We start from the raw sequence: 16,669 nt of genomic DNA, 5'->3' as shown, positions 1-16,669 counted from the left end.
ATCAATTATGTTTTTCTAATTTTTTATTATATTCTAAAAAACAATTACCAAACAATCCCTTAAAAATAGTCACTTAAAAAAATTCGTCTAAAAATCCTCTTAAATGATAAAAATTTACAATAAAATAGTCACATTTTTTAGCCTCTTTTTATTACTTCATTACTTCAAATATGGGTATTTATTTTTACCATTAACCTTAATTTTCCATTGTTGAAGGGATTTGAGTGGTATTACCTAAATTGTAGAGGCCATTTTTTGGATTTTAATTGAAGCACTAATCAAAAGAAAATTGATATAAATTCAGGGATAAAAATATAAATTTATGATATATTTTCCTTTTTTAGTAAGCAAGAATCTAACATTATATTTGTCATTTATACAATAAAATAAATGTGCTTAAAGGTCAAATTTTATTTACCTTTTAGGGATTTTGGTAATCCACCTGCACTTCCCTATTTGAATAGGGGGTTGGTATTTTATTTATTGTTAATAAAATCACAAATCATTATTGAAAAAATTAAAATTTTATTTATTAACATTAACCAAAAATGTAAAGTCGATTTAATAGAACTTAATAACTTAAGTTCACTTTAAGTTAAATTATTCTTAAATTATTGACTTAAAACTTATTACTTAATTCTTAATTTAAGTATTAAGTTTATTTAATAAAATTAATATTTGTTTTTATAAATTATAATTGGGTTAAAAGAAACCAAATGACAATAGAGGTCATGGAGTAATAAAAGAAATTATGGAGGTAACTAGAATAAATAAGGGAACAAAAGTAAAATGAAGACGTGAACTAAAAAAAGGTTAACTTAAAGTTATTTTTAATTTTAAGTTATATCATTAAGTTATTTTATCAAATATATTTAATTTATTTAATGACTTAAATTAAGTTATGAAGTCACTTTAAATTATTAAATTGGTTTATTAAACACCCGTTAAATCTAAAAAATGTTAATTCCAACTTCATAAATTATTTGCTAATTTAAAAATACTTAAATTTTAAATAATTTTTATTATATTTTCTTTCATATCTTTCTTGCACACCAACTCCTGCATAGACCAAACTATGGGTGAACATGGGTTGGGTTTGGCTCATTGGACTCAGCGGTCTGGACTTGGAGTTTGGGAGGGCTTGGCCATGTTCCTTGGGCTTGTAAGCCTATGGGCTGAGGCTAGACTTTTGTGGTTACCAACCCAACATGTGATATAGAACTAAATTTACTTAATTTTACCAATTTCATTGGTCTTCAAGGTATTAGGGGTATATTTGGTTGCGTTTTTGTTTTTGAATTTTTATTTTTATAATTAAAATTTTGAAAATGCTTTCAAAAATCATATTTTGTAACATGTTTTGACTTTTTGTTGTTAAAATTTGATTACAAAAATTGAAAAAAAAATAAAGATATCTATTTTTTTTTTATAATTTTAAAATGAGAAATTAGCAACTATATTAACCTACATCTCTTTTTTCACCAAAACCAGCAAGACTGATATCTCGAGGGTATTTGGTAAATCAACTTAATAACTTAAAGTAACTTAATAACTTAATTTAAGTTATTAAATAAATTAAACATATTTATTAAAATAACTTAATATTATAACTTAAAATTAAAAATAATTAGTATTAAATCAAAATAATTAACATATTTTTATTGAAATCTAAAATTATTTTTTTATTAAATTGAGATTTATATAAATTAAATCATTTAATCATTAAGTAGCTTTAAGTAATTAAGTTGATTTATCAAACATTCCCTTCATCTATAAACATTAAAGATGATTGTCATCAAAGAAAAAAAAACTTTTTTCCTTGTTTTTATATAATTACCAAATATGTTTTTATTTTTACAAGTATATTATATAATAAATATAAATAAAAAGGTTAAAAAAATATTATATCCTAGCATCCTTATTTTGTTAATAGACCAAATACTAGTATGTTATATCATATATTTTTTGGAAAATAATATTTTCTATAATTTTCTTTTCTCCCCTTTGATTTGTCTCCATGTGGTAGACAAGAAAACAGGTGAAACAAAACAATGCTCTGATGTCATAATTGTTTGCAGTATCAGATAAGTCTTGTTGCAGAGAAAGAAAGAGGAAAATGGGAGTACTACAATTTTTTCTGTTCCATATGAAGCTTTCTCAGAAGCCAAACAGAAAACTGGAAAATAAGGATTTTCAAGAACACATTTCGGGTTCTACCAAGCATGAACAGGGGAAAATGATGATGGGAAAAACATATCTTGTCAATTTTTATTTTTTTTTCCATTCAAATTTATTGTATCAATAGAATTATGCAATCCAAACAAACACACCCAATAGAATTTCTTGCTGCAGACAACCGGGGAATTAAATAATCTAGAGGCGTCGATCCCAGTTCATCAATGAGCATTCAGAATCAAAGCTGAGTTCCTTAGTGGATCTGCTTGATTTTATAGGGCCAGGACCTCTTAAGCTTGGAGACCTCTGCTGAGGCATGCCTGGTTTACTGATCCTACTACAATTTGTTGCTTCACTGCTGATGGAAGATATGAGGGAGAGCCTATTCTTGTGTGGTGAATTGCTATCAGAGAAAGTGTCTAAGCTCCCTGGCCTTAGCTTTGGTGAGCTCACTGATCTTACCTTGGCTTTGGCAGATTCAGTGGCAGCCATGTAGGTTGGGATAGGAGGGCTTGAGAATGAGTTTTCGTCTCCGATGGACCGCTCTTTTCTGTGATGAAATGATCTCCTTGGGACTAATACTGGTGAACCCAGTCCTTCAATGTGGTACTGTCTCTGACTGTTTCTGGGTGTATGTTGTTTTCCTGGAAATTCCTCTCTGCTTCTTGCATTTGAAGACCAAACTGTGTCCAGACTTGAGAGTTCTTCCCTTTTGGCCACTTGGGTGTCCACCCATTTCTCCAACCAGTACCTCCATCTTCCATTCAGCTTGTTCTGCTCCGATTCTGCTGGTTTATGGACACTTTTCCTCTCCTATGAACACAGACCCAGTAAGAGAATCTACACCTAAAAAAATGACTAGTCTGAATAGCTTAATGGACGGAACTCTTACCCTTTGGCCAAATGTGTATTCCTTTATCCGCTCTCTCTTCATCACAGCCTCTTTCTTGCTCAAGAACAAGGCATTTCCCTCTTCCTTTGACAAAAGGCTATCATCCCACCTTCTCTGGCTGTTTGAGTCCATCTGATAGACATAAAGACTTGCGAGATTTAACCGAAAAAGATGGTGCCTGTTGAATTTTAGTTTATGATTTTCATCACAAGGGACTAATCTTTTTCAGGCCTACCTTAATTACCTTGTCTTTCAGATCCTGCAGCTGTTTGCTGTCATCACAATTCACACATTCTTCTGCCTTCTGACATCTCCTTGCACAGACTTGTGACTGGATATTCACAATGGACTGCAAGCACTTCAGAGTAGTAATGGCTTGCCGTCTAACCGCTCTGCCTCGTACAATTGCCTGCAGCCTCACTAGCCCCTTCAATGCTCTCAAAGCTTTCCTTGCCTGCAAGACCCTCCAGCATAAGTCCATGGATTTCATTCTTGGTAAGAATGGAAGATTTTATCTGTAGTAATGGAAGAGTTGAACTCACAAGATAACCTCGAAAGGCTGTTTGAATTTTAATGGCAGCTAGAACTTGGTCTTCGCTCTCATGATGGAGATCAGGCTGAGGAGTGGCAATGATTGGGATTTCAACAGGCGGGGTTTCTTCGGTTTTCTTGTCACATTCCTCTGTGGCTTGTGGGGTGGTAGTGAGCCTAACAACCTCAGCAGCAGCGCGGGCAGCTGCAACAGCAGCTTCAGCAGCAGCAGCAGTGGCAATGGCCACTGTTAAGGCATGCTTGCTCTGTTCTTCCTCTGCTTCACTCAGGACTCTTTCCTTTACTGGTGATGGTGGAGCTTCTATAGAGGCCAATCTTTTGATTTTCAGCCTCCCAAACAGCCATCTCCTTCTCTTTTCCTGAGAAAAATTGAGGCCTTGAGTAGTAGAACCAGGCAATGAAACCAAACAAACAAGCAGCATATCTACCTTTTCGGTTTTTGGGTGTGTCTCTGGAATAAAGAACCTCTTCACTATATGGAACCAGCTCCTCCTCTTCGCCATTGAAGAACCATCACTTCACTTGAAAGTGAGAGAATCTCACTATCATAGTGATGCTACCAAAGTTTGTGATCCCATGAACGCCCTGCAACTATGCTGAGAAGATGGTCTTGCTGATTCTAATCTCTTCCTTTTTATGGAAAAAAAAAAAACACAGAAAACCATGAAATTGATAAGGTAAGAGAGTGGCCATTAAGCAGATTTATAGAGCTGCACTGACTAAAAGGTTTAAAAATGTAAAAATCAAATCAGAAAACCAGATATAGAGAAGACAAAATGAAGCCATATTGTAGAACAGATCTCAAAGCTATATTCTCAAGAATATTAACAATGGCCAAGTCTGGATATATGCTGATACCAAGACCTAAAAGAATTTCTTACCCCTCTCATGGAATCTGAACACTTTGCAATCAAAGCACAACAGAATCATCAAAAGGCTCACTCCAAAAATTCCCATACACCACTTTATCAAATCTGGATATGGCCTTGAATTGATATAAAGCCATACCACAGTACCAAGCACTGAAAAAAGCAAAACTCAAGGGAATTCATCAGAACTGGAGGAAGCCAGGCAGATTTTTTTCTCAAAGAAGTGAGATTCAGAAACACCCAGAAGTTTGTTAAATTTGATTAACTGGTAAAATCCAATTCCTGTGTCCAATCATTCATATTTTTCGCCTTTTCCATGATCAATATCATCTGTTCAGTATGTGGGGTCTGAAGGCAAGAAATGTAATGGAAAAGGCAGAGCCATTTTGCATTCATGGAGGGAGCCTTTTGATGAATTATAGGAAAGGCTTTTTGAGCTCCCCTGGGGCCTCTCCCTTTGTCCAAGCTTTTGTTTTCGTATGGTGTCAGTGACATGTTCAAATGTTTGTTGGGGGAAAAATTTCTGAACTGCCCCTTCACTTGGTTTCACTCAAGGAATGTAGCATGCTGCTGCAGCCCATCATGGACAATGGTGAACCATAAGCAGCATCATTGCATGCTAGATGGGGTCGATGTGAACAAACCCCAGACCTTGTTGGTTGGTCTGTAGAGGATTCATCATTTCTTGTGGTAGTGAATGGTTGCATGGGAGATCTGCCTTTTACATTCATTGCATTTTCATCTTGTGTGCCTTTGCCCATAAGGTATATTATGCCTTTCATCTACCAAAGGATGTACATGCTGTTTCTAAACAAACAACACATTCCAAGGACTGGTCCACAGAGAGAGAGAGAGAGAGAGAGAGAAAGAGGGAGAGGTAGAGAGTTTGTTGTGGTAAGAAATTGTTGTATGGTAGATTTGCCTTTTACATTTACTACACTACATCTTGTTTGTATTTGCTCATGAGGCGTATTGAGGTTTTATCTTCCAAAAGACGTATATGGTGTTTCTAAACAAACAACACAGGAGGGGGAGAGAGAGAGGGAGAAGGAGAGGGAGAGAGTTTGTTGTGGTAAGGAATTGTTGTATGGTAGATTTTCCTTTTACATTTACTACACCACAGCTTGTTTGTGCCCATGAGTCATGAGGCATATTGTGCTTTTATCTTCCAAAAGACGTATATACTGTTTCTAAACAAACAACAAAGGAGAGAGAGAGAGAGAGAGAGAGAGGGTGTATTATTGAGGTAAGTGGGGAAGCATGAATGTGCAAGACATGAGAGAATGTGGGGAAGAAGACAAAGCAGCCTTAGGTTGTAAGAGGGAAGGGTACAGCTGTGCAGAAGGGCCCAAGAGGAAGGAGTTGTCATAATACATACTAATCTTTTGGAAAATGTTGAAGCTAAACCTCACTTTCCCTCCTTGAAGTCCAAAATATTCTCTTTCTCTCTCTTTCTGCTCCATGTCATAATGATGATTCTCAAAAAGCTAGATGTAGCATATGCTAAGAAAAACATGCTCTCTCTTTCTCACACATTCAATCCTTAATTCATTCATTAATGACATGATTTTCATGAAAGAAGTCATTAAGGAGACCAAACTCTCTCTCTCTCTCTCTCTCTCTCTCTTATTAATGACATGATTTTCATGAAGAGACAGCCTTCATTAAGGAAACCAAAGACTCTCTCTCTCCCTCCCCCTCCCTTTAATCATACATAGATAATAATTTTCAAACAAACTCTCTCTCTCTCTCTCTTCATGAAGATACATAGTTTTGATAATTTTCAAAACTATCAAATGACAAATTCCCACTACCAACCTTTTGTCTAAATCTCAACATAACACTAAGCCTTGTTCCACCCCAAGCTTACATCCACATGAGGTAATCATAATTAACTTGGAGTTTTCATGAGTTATTCCACATGAGTATATATGATGATTTTTCACTTCAAGTGGCTTGTTGAAATTAAGAAAGTTCCATTCATGATGAATTTAATTACTTCATTTTCTAGAAAAAATAAAAAATAATTGTCTTGAATAATAGAAAACCTTATACAAGAGAAAAGAAAAGGCTTAAAATTGACATTCTTTTCCCACTCATTTTCAAACTTTTAAGACTTTTCCCTTAAAAAGAAAACTAAGATTCCATATATGGTTACATTTGCATGCCAAAAAAGTGAAAATATTTTTTTAAAGCATTTTTATTTTTAAAACAATAAATATTTTTTATTTTGTACTGCCCATAATTATTATGAAATTGTTATAATATTATGAAATTACTTATTGATCATAAAATAAAATAATAAAACCATTGCAAATAAATAAAATAAAGACGCATTTTTCAACATAAATTTTTTATTTTTACATAATTTTCAATCATACTTTTTTTATTGAATTGCCTAAATTTTAATATTTATATATATTAAATTTATAATTATATATTGAAACTAGCACATACAATGTGGGAGTGGCCTCCAACTTTTTAAGCCTAGAAGAAAACCATATATTTGAATTTCTTTTTTCTCAAAATTAAAAAAAAAATTAAAAAAAAATAAATAAATAAAAAGGGGGAAAGAAAATAGATGAAAGATCCCTTGGCCATGGGCCCTAGGAAGCACAAGTCTCTATGGAGACCACAAAGTCATGAATAAAGATTAATCCCCACCGCCTTATATTGTGGATGCCATGCAACCTTTTGGGTCTTGTTACGCTCATATTTACAATTCTCTCCACTGTGTTTTTCTCTTAGTATAATTGAATGATAGAAGATTATGATTTCCTTTTCTTTCTTTTTTTTTTTAATATTTGTCTTTAAATTAAAAAAACCTCTTAATAGCTCTATAATTGGCTATTTTTCAAGGATGATTTATGTGTCAATCTACATCATGGTTTTGAATTTCATTTGGCATCTTACACTCACTTTTTTGGGTCATAATTTGATATTAAAGTTGGGTTATCACTTAGTATTGAATTATTTGGTTGTTTGACTACTTTTAATTAGTTTTGCTAGTGTCTATAATGGGTTTTCCCTTTTCTTTATAATTATATTTGATTCCCTGAAAATACGAGAGAAAGAAAAAGTGAAGAAAAAAAAATTTTAAGTTAATAAATTATTTTTAAATATTTTTTCAAACTCATTTCATTTATTTCATCTATTATATAAAATAAATAATTTTAAAATACATAAATTTTTAATTATTTTTTATTTTCTTTTATATTTTTCATAATGAAACCAAATACGAGAAAACTATTTTTTTTAATATTTTTTTTTATTTTCTTAATACTTTCCGATAACCAAACATAGCGTATATGAATTTAACAAGTTTTGAAGACACTCTCTTTTGATATTCTTTTTTCTCTTTTTTTTTTTAAAAAAAAATGAATCATCTTTTAGCAAAATTAAGGAGGGAGGTCATTCTTGCAATTTGATTATTATTTTGGCCTATTTTGAAACTAATAAATAATTTTCATATATTATTTCAAACTCAATTCACTTTTTTTTTCTTTTTTATATAGAGATTAAATCATTTTAAAATATATAAATTTCTAATTAATTTAATTATATTTAATTTTCTTTCAATATTTTTTAATAATAAAACCAACTATGAAAAAAATCACTTTTCTTCACTTTTTTTTTCTTTACTTATTACTTTTAGGGAATTAAATATACCCAATAGTAAATATATAATGCTTTTTGTTAAGTCCTAGTTTACAAATTTTAAAAATAATTTTTATTGAATTTAAAATAAAAATAAAATTTTAAAAATGTATAAATTCATACTCAAACTGATAAAGCACATCTAACGCCCCTTTGGTCCTCCACAAGTTTGAAATAAAATATGACCAAAAAAGAAAAAACAATTAAGAATCAATAAATTATTTTTATATATTGTTTTAAATTTATTTTAACTCTTTTATATAAATATTAAATAATGTAAAATACATAAATAATTAATTTTAATTATATTTTGATTCTCTTTTATATATTTTGTAAAACCAATGATGAGAAAATCAATTTTCAGAATTTCTTTTTCTTTTCCTGTTACTTTTCAAAACCAAACATAACCCAACATTAGGAGCAAAAATCTCAACTTACTTGCTAGTAACACTTCAAGAAAAACCTAGTGAATCGATCAAGAAACTAGAACAAAATATAGAAAGCCAAAAGAAACCACAGTGATTCTTTGGAAACTGGATTCAAAAGAATCCGGACTGAACTTAAAAGAGTTCCCAAAGGTAAGCACTATATATACATCCAAAAGAGAAAGGCATGTCTCAGAAGAGAAACTTCCATACCAAACCAATTAAGAGGTTTAATCACTTTTCTTGTTTTCTCAGAGATCCTAACCAAAAGCTCTGGTTCCCTGAGTTTGGGCTCCCTCAATTTGAACCATTGGACTTGTCCTGGCTCTGCAACAGCAAAGAAAAACACACAACATTACCCAATTAGTCAATGAGTCGATTTGGCCAAAAATGTGACCCTTTTTGCCTCTTGTCGTTTAGATGCAAGTTTTAGTCCTAACATTGCACAACCATCTTCTTTAAAGAATCAAAACCTATAATAGAATCCAATGATTTTAGTAAAAACCTAAGCAAAATGAATGTTGGCTGCTCTATGCACAAAGGGTTTCCAATTAATCCATCCTCAAAGGATAAGAAAAACTCAAGTATCCTTAAAAAGAATGAAAAAGGAGATTAAAAGGTGATATCTAGTATGTATATCTGTGGAACAAGCACATCAATAGCTTGATTTGATCAGTGCTTCGTTTTTTGTTTTTTTGTGGTGGGGGGTTAGTTCCTCTTCAGGAATCCTTCCCAAAGTAAGAAAATTATAATATGCATATCTCATAGTGCAAAGAAATTAAAAGGTGATATTTACCGGCTGAATAAACGATTCAAATTGTGATCGCAACCATTGCACTGTTGAATCCATAGTTTCAAGTTTTTCAATCGTCCTTTCTAGTTTACTCTGTGTACTCCTCAGCTCCACCTCCAATTCTTCTCTTTTTCTTCTTTCTTCATTTAATTCCTCCTCAGCCTTTTCTCTTCTATCTTTTTCTTCTTGCAGCTGTGATTTCATAATTCTCAATTGTTCTTTTGAATTGATTGGTTTAGAGACATTGAGATCAGTCGATTCAGTGACAAAATGTCCGAGTCCCCTAACCCGACCTGGATGCTCTTCAGTCCCTAGTGCCATGGTGAGAATATCAAAATTTCCTTCACCAACCAAAGAACCCTCTTCAACTTGCTTCTTCAACTCGTCCTAGGAAAATGCATTTAAGGGCATTGAAAACATGCAACTATTATAAACTCAACGTAATAACTGCGTATAGATAACTTACAATTTTTTCTGCCTTTTCCTTAACAGCCTCATTTACATACTCTCCTTTGTTATTTTGTCTAGCCATCTTCCATAACAAACTCCTATCTACTTCCTCAATGGAAGAAATATGCCCATTCTTTTTCTGCATCCATCAAATGGATGAAAAATGAATGACAGGTTAGTGCATTTTATTCCTAGTGTTGTATAACATACAAAAACATTAGTAACCTGAAAAGTTGAGTAACCTTACCATTTCGTCAGCAAGACCAACATAACCCTTTCTGCTTAATCGGTGAACAAGTTTATGCTTAGACCGTCTCTCAATTTGAGAGTTGCTAAAATTCTAGCAATTAGAAAATGAAATGCGTTAGCCTAATATTACTAAAAGTAAGACAAAAAATGCATTTTGTTAAATAAGTTTTTAAATACTTGAAATTGTTCAGTCAATCTTGACTGGACGAATAAATCCCAATCTTCTTGATCAATAAAGCTATATTTTGGAGGGGGGTGCTTTAATAGCTCAGGCTGGTCTTTGAATGGAATTATATAAGTCCTTGTAAGGTAGCTCTTGAATGTCCTCCATTTCATGCCAACCGAACCCATAAGTTTCTTTTTGCTCTTACTCTCAATCACAAATTTCACCTGAAATTTAAGCAATCACGATACAGGTTAAGGGTCAAACTTAATTTTTCTTTATGCATGAGTAGTTGTCAAAAAAAGAAAATACATTGTCTTACCTCCAAAAAGCTCCATAACTTTTCCTTCAAAGCATTTGGCACCTTTCGCCAATGTTCATAACTCAGAGGAACCATGGTGCGTGCCAAAACACCCATGTAGCTAAAAAGTTGTGTTGACATAGGCCCTACTGGTTGACCTTTTTCATTATATTTTACAACCCTCCGAAGTGGATTACTATTTTTAGTGAGATGAGGTAGGGTTGTTAAACCTCTGACTTTCTTCTTCTTACCTAATCGCACATGAACACCCAATCATTCAAAGTGTATTATAGGAAACTAATACTAATAAACTTTAAAATCTAAAACCCAGAAATGTAAAAGTTACCTGTTTCAACTTCCATTGGCGGTGACTCCATGAATAATCTATTTGGGCTTTCTTTTCTCTTTTATTTTTATTTTTTAAAAAAGGCAAAAAAATATCTATTAATAATCACCAAACAAAACAAGGTATTCAAGCATTTATGCTAATTTAGAAAAATAAAAAACCCACAGAAGAGATCGATGAACAATTAGAAGCTCTTTGAAGCATCTAAGCATGCCAATATCAATGATAATCATGTAGATTGATGAATAAAATTCATTCCAAACAATAGTAATAATAATAAATATAGCATGTACTATGTAGAAAGTTGTGGTTGAAATGTGGAAACCTGCAATTCTTCTGAATTCACTGGCCTAAAGCGTTCAGCACAATATCACCAAATTGACAACATGCAATGATTGATACATCAATTTGGGGCCCAAAATATTCACAACAAGTAACTGGTGTTCAGCCTATGCATCATATACTATGCAAAAGAAGTATGAACAAACTTCATAACCTCCGAAAGCACAAAAAGAGAATAAAAGTTCAACTGTTGCATTTCCGATTTCATGGTTCACACCATGGGCCATATAGATCATATGGTGGCATTATGGCAATTTCTTTCTTTCTTTCTTTCTTTCTTTCTTTCTTTTCTCCCATTTTTCACTTCTTTAAATGAGAATGTTCATATTTACTCATAGTAATCCTCAAACAGAATCAGAAAATTTAAAGAAAATTTTTTATTTTATTTTATTTTTAAAAAAAGGAACTGAAGGATAATAGGAAGCAGCTATATATGAGGATTCTATAGCCAATATCATGTTCTGTGTTATGTTTGTTAAACCATAGTGATGGGAAAAATAATGTCGTTTTGAGACATACAAAAAGCAGAGAAACAAAATTACAACACAATCTCCAAAAGATGTATAGAAAAGATTCCAAAAATTTCTCTTGGATCGAAGTACAAAAACTATAAAATAAATAACAATCCAAAAACATTTGATTTTTTTATTTCTGACCCCCTTGGTTACAAAGCCTCCTATTTATTTCCAATAACCAGAATAACTAAGAAAATTTCAAGCCCAATTCTAGTCCTACCTCAATACAGTCAAATCATATACAAAGTAATTGAACAAAAATTGTGCTAATTGTGAATTTCACATCTTCTCTGCCAAAGTTGTCTTCAAATCAAAGATATAAGAAAATATATATAATCATATCTCCACTTTGATTTCATCCATTTTGACACCAAATAAAGATCAAGTAAACAACCAAAAAAATGACCTAATTGTGAATTTTCGCATCTTATCATCAAAAGTTGTCTTCAAAGCTAAGATATTAGTAAATACATCCACATATTCATATCTGCACTTTGATCTCATCCATCTTAAAGCCAAATAAATATTTAAGTAAAGAAACTCCCAAAAAAAATTGGCATACCAAGTTTTCTTCCTTTCTTCCTATCTTGTTCTAAGAGATGAAACAACCCAAGTACTCAATGAACTTTTCTAAGTAAAATCCAATTGTTTGAGAACTAAAGAATAAGGCATTCCTTTGCTTATGTAAAGACAATTACACCCTAAATGATCATTTCAGAGAAATGGACAATATGATAGGCTTAATATAATATTTATACAAAAAGATATTATAAACTAGATTCGCAAACCTTTTGTTTCCTTATAATTATAATAAAAATCTTTCAAACAAAGAAACTAGTACACCTCAACTCATCCACTTTCATTATTTTCTTATATTCAAGTGGCTCCTGATGGAAACCATAATTACAACTTATAATATTTTACTCTACCACTGGTCCATAAATCTAGAAATCATTTTTTATAACAATATCTTGTAAGTACCAGCACCGTATATTATTCCAACACTATCAAAAGGTCCAACACCAATGTTTTAATACTGCATTCCACACGTAGACAAGAAAAATATTTTTTTCCCCAATGGAAGCAATCTTATTAATTCTTGGACCAGTTTCTGTCATGGGAACTGACTTACATCATTGCATATCAATCATCATTGAAATAAAAGAACTCCTAAAATTCAGAAGTTCTCTTTCAAAGAGATGAAACAACTAAGTACAAAAAACATTTTCTAGATTGAATAAACTTTTTAGGAACTAAGGAATAAGCAATTCCTTTGTTTATGTAGAAAAATAGTGACTTGTAATCGTGTCAAATATGGAAAGCAAAATAGGCTTAATACTATTTTGGTCACTAAGATATTATATACAACATGAAAAACTTCTTGTTTCAACAATATGTAAATGTTTCAAAATTAGCCTATACCCATATTGGCACCAAGGGATAATATTTGTACTTCATCCAGTTGCTGACAATTTCACTTCAGTTTTACCAAAAATCATTCTTAGAAAAGAACGAACACATATCACCCCATCCACTTCCTTTATTTTTTAAATTCTAAAATAACACCAAAATATCAATATAAGACAAGGAATTTATGCATATTTTCACCAATAACATTCATGGGATCATAAGAAAACATCTCAAAGCATTCCAGAATTGAATAGAAATGTGGAATACCTTTGACTATTTATTCATTACACCAATCAAATAAGAACACTATCTGGGTTGAATTTCGAAATAGAAAAAAAGCGTATGAGCTTGATCCGCGTGGAAAATCTACGAAATCCAAAATCAAATTTACTTAGAAGAAAATTCTTCTCCTTTCGTTTCCCCTTTCTTTCACTCCTAGATCAAGATCCCTGCTTACAATTCGACATTGCAACGATAAGATACTCAAGCAATTTGCATAAAAAAAACACACACACAAAACGGGAATTCACTATCCTTCCTGTTTGGCTCCCGAGAAAGTGAAGCAGAGAAAATCCAAAACCTAGATTTTTCACTCATTTTTGTTCTCCACAAAAACAAGACAACCAAACTCAACTAATGCACAACCACTTCTGTAAGTAAAGCTGAGTTTCTCTTTTTTCCTCTACTAATTGAACACGAGAACGAGTAAAGGTTAAAATCAATTTCCCTGAACTTTCTCTGCTACCAAACAGGTGGGCAAATGCCACTGCAGAAAGAAATGATTTACCTGGAGTAATCTAATTGATGGAGAAAAAGACAGATAGAGCAGCCTCCCGCCGACGGAGATAGATCGGCAACAGCGTTGCCGGCGTGAGGACTGGACAAAGATGATGAAAGAGAGAAAGTACAGAGAAAACGTGAGGAAAGATACGATGTTCCTCCACCGTTAAGGAAAAAAATTAAGAAAGCGTCAGTTTATATTTTCAAAAGGGTTATTTGATTAAAACGGTAATTCACCTCCTTATTTTTAAAAAAAATAATTATTTCTATTAAAATTTATGTACAAATGCTTAAAATTATAAAAAATATTTATGTCAAAAATAAGTTACTTTTCAAATAAAATCACGAGAATTGTTAGATTCACAAATTTGAGAATCATATCATGCCTTTTAATCAATTAATTTTTCTTCAAAAATGAAAATAAGACATAAACATTATTGGAAACATATTTTATGGATACGGTTTTTACAAAACATCTATCATTTTAAAAAACATCAAAGTACTTATTTTATATATATTTTTCAATATTTGAACATTTTAATAATTAAAAAGAAAATAGAAAAAGGGTGAGTTTTCTAATTGTGTACATTATTCTGAAAATGAATTTATTTTTTTATAGAAAATTATTTTTATTTGGGTTATTATAGAAGTCCTCAATTTTTTTTTAATTTATTAAAAAACCTAACTTACTTTTAACAAACCTTTTCAAACATACCTGTAATAATTTGATAATTTGATTGAATGAATAGCAATCTCGAAGAGTAAGTCCTTATCGAAAAAGGTTTTAAAATAAAAAGAAACAAAATTATTGATAAACAAAGTATAAGACTTACTGTCCCAACAATAATAATCTTTAAAAAAAAAAAAACCCCAATATCAAACATATTATTTTTAATTTATGAAAGCTTATATATTTTGGTTTGGTTGTTAAGATTTTTATAATTCACTTCTTAATTGGTCAAATTCTTAATTGAATGTTTGAATATATATTTAAAGAGTATTTTGAAGTTTCAATTGAAGATAAGAGATAGTAAGAAATTACACATCCATGATAGTGTATTTTGAGGTTTGAGATGCTAAGATAAAGCAAATGACCATGGTTCATATGAGCCTAAATCACTCCTAAGAGCATGCCCAATGCCTTGACAAGTGTTGGTTGACACCTTATCTTAGAAATACAAAGAAGAGGAAGAGGGTGGAGAGATTATATTATAAAAGCTTTCACAGCCATTGAAGTTGTAGGAATCACCCACAAAGTTTCACCTTCATGCTTAGATCAATGCCCTTGAGCCTCAAAACAATGGTTAGAATATTGCTCCTATTTTTCTCTCTTTTTTCCCTTCCAATCTACCTAAATTTGGTCTTCAACCTCATCAAAAAGCAGCCTTATTACCTCAAATTGGCTTAAAACTAGCAACAAGTTTTACTAAAAGTTAATTCGGGTCAAATTTGTGTCTTACAAGTTTACTAAAAAACTACCCTATTTTTAAACGAGTTATACAAGTTGACACGAATTTCACCCAAACTCAATTATACTTCATTCATACTCGCAAAAAGCTTGTTAAATTCGAGTCTTGTTAGTGAATTGTATCAAACTTTGTCATCCTTACCTTTAACCACAATGTCTCCATTACTTTATTAGCAATTATATTCAACTCCTGCGGTACATGGAGCAACATATTTTTGTAACTTAAACTACCATAACACAACTTTCCCTACAAAAGTGATCAAATACCTTATGATGTTACATCAAGATAATAAAATCCATTAAACTCAATTTAATTAATTTCTCAAGTCTTTGACATACTATTCATCGCATGTTGTTTCACTTAAAATAGTGTCCATAATTTAACGAGGTATAAGCTATCATCAACCTTTCAAGATTACTTTTATTGTTCTTGAGTGTTAGATCCTCTTATTATGTGATCAACTAATATACTCTAATTCATAAAGAACATATGTCAAATTCTACTAAAAGAATTATTGCGACATTATAAATTTCATAATCACAAATCCTTAGAATTATCTAAAAAAACATATTATTTCAAACCAATAAAATATCATGATGTCTATCATAAGAATAGATATTGTCACATGCCTTAATCAATGGTGACTTAATTTATAGGGAATATGTGATTGATCACCTTAAAGTTTTATCCGTAGGCCAAAGCCATTGAAGACCTCAATATTAATACAAGATTCTCTCAAAGTTGAGAGCTCGTATAACATAATAACTTAGTAAATCATGATTACCCAATAGTTAATGTCATGATTTACCATAAGTTTTGTTCAATTTACAACCATACATACTAGTGCAATCACTAATAAAAACTCATTTTGATGATCAAGATAAGTCATTTTTCGAATTATGAGGTAGTATACTACAATTTCAAATTGATTGTCCAAGTTTATGAATTGGTTGTAAATAATTCATCAACTTACAAGAAACTTATGATTCTGATCTTTCATACAACTTTTTATACACCAAAATCATATACAATGCAAGTGATGTAAACCTGAGTGTTCAAATAAATATTAATGCAAATAATGATAGAATAGTGGAATTGGAAATCATAATATTATAAATATATTTATGAAATTTCACATAGTTAAATCATGTCATATTTTTTAAGGCTTTGATTTTTTTTTAATTGGATCTTGGGCTTTTAGGGTTTGATCTTGGGTTTTAGTTGTTTCATTCGATTTTAGGCTTGTATCATTTTGGGCATTTTTAATTTTATTTGGGCTTT

General features: G+C 31.5%; 2 protein-coding genes across 5 annotated transcripts; both read right to left on the bottom strand.

Annotated features, from left to right (window-relative positions):
- Positions 1 to 2,179: 2,179 nt before the first annotated feature.
- LOC117927442 (protein IQ-DOMAIN 14) lies at positions 2,180 to 4,888 on the bottom strand. 3 transcript variants are annotated; one of them, XM_034846925.1, is made up of 6 exons: positions 4,501 to 4,888; positions 4,048 to 4,249; positions 3,610 to 3,978; positions 3,312 to 3,521; positions 3,068 to 3,199; positions 2,180 to 2,988 (listed from the first exon to the last, which is right to left on the bottom strand). In XM_034846925.1, the coding sequence occupies exons 2-6, from the start codon at positions 4,120 to 4,122 to the stop codon at positions 2,374 to 2,376; spliced, it is 1,401 nt and encodes a 466-aa protein (XP_034702816.1). In that variant the 5' UTR covers positions 4,123 to 4,249; positions 4,501 to 4,888; the 3' UTR covers positions 2,180 to 2,373. The 3 variants fall into 3 exon arrangements, with proteins under 3 accessions (XP_034702816.1, XP_034702814.1, XP_034702815.1); XM_034846923.1 differs by having other exon boundaries at positions 3,303 to 3,521; positions 4,501 to 4,887; XM_034846924.1 differs by having other exon boundaries at positions 3,303 to 3,521; positions 4,048 to 4,245; positions 4,501 to 4,887.
- Positions 4,889 to 8,596: 3,708 nt separating this feature from the next.
- On the bottom strand, positions 8,597 to 14,072 carry LOC117927505. 2 transcript variants are annotated; one of them, XM_034847033.1, is made up of 9 exons: positions 13,927 to 14,072; positions 13,407 to 13,588; positions 10,873 to 10,930; positions 10,548 to 10,777; positions 10,240 to 10,452; positions 10,061 to 10,153; positions 9,830 to 9,952; positions 9,367 to 9,750; positions 8,597 to 8,897 (listed from the first exon to the last, which is right to left on the bottom strand). In XM_034847033.1, exons 3-9 carry the CDS (start codon positions 10,901 to 10,903, stop codon positions 8,868 to 8,870), a joined length of 1,104 nt encoding a protein of 367 aa, XP_034702924.1. In that variant the 5' UTR covers positions 10,904 to 10,930; positions 13,407 to 13,588; positions 13,927 to 14,072; the 3' UTR covers positions 8,597 to 8,867. The 2 variants fall into 2 exon arrangements, with proteins under 2 accessions (XP_034702924.1, XP_034702925.1); XM_034847034.1 differs by lacking the exon at positions 13,407 to 13,588.
- Positions 14,073 to 16,669: the final 2,597 nt, after the last annotated feature.

This window comes from Vitis riparia, chromosome 13, assembly GCF_004353265.1.
Source record: "Vitis riparia cultivar Riparia Gloire de Montpellier isolate 1030 chromosome 13, EGFV_Vit.rip_1.0, whole genome shotgun sequence".
NCBI lineage: Eukaryota > Viridiplantae > Streptophyta > Magnoliopsida > Vitales > Vitaceae > Vitis > Vitis riparia.
Note: the sequence above shows the minus strand (reverse complement) of the source record. Positions and strands in the feature narration are given on the sequence as shown.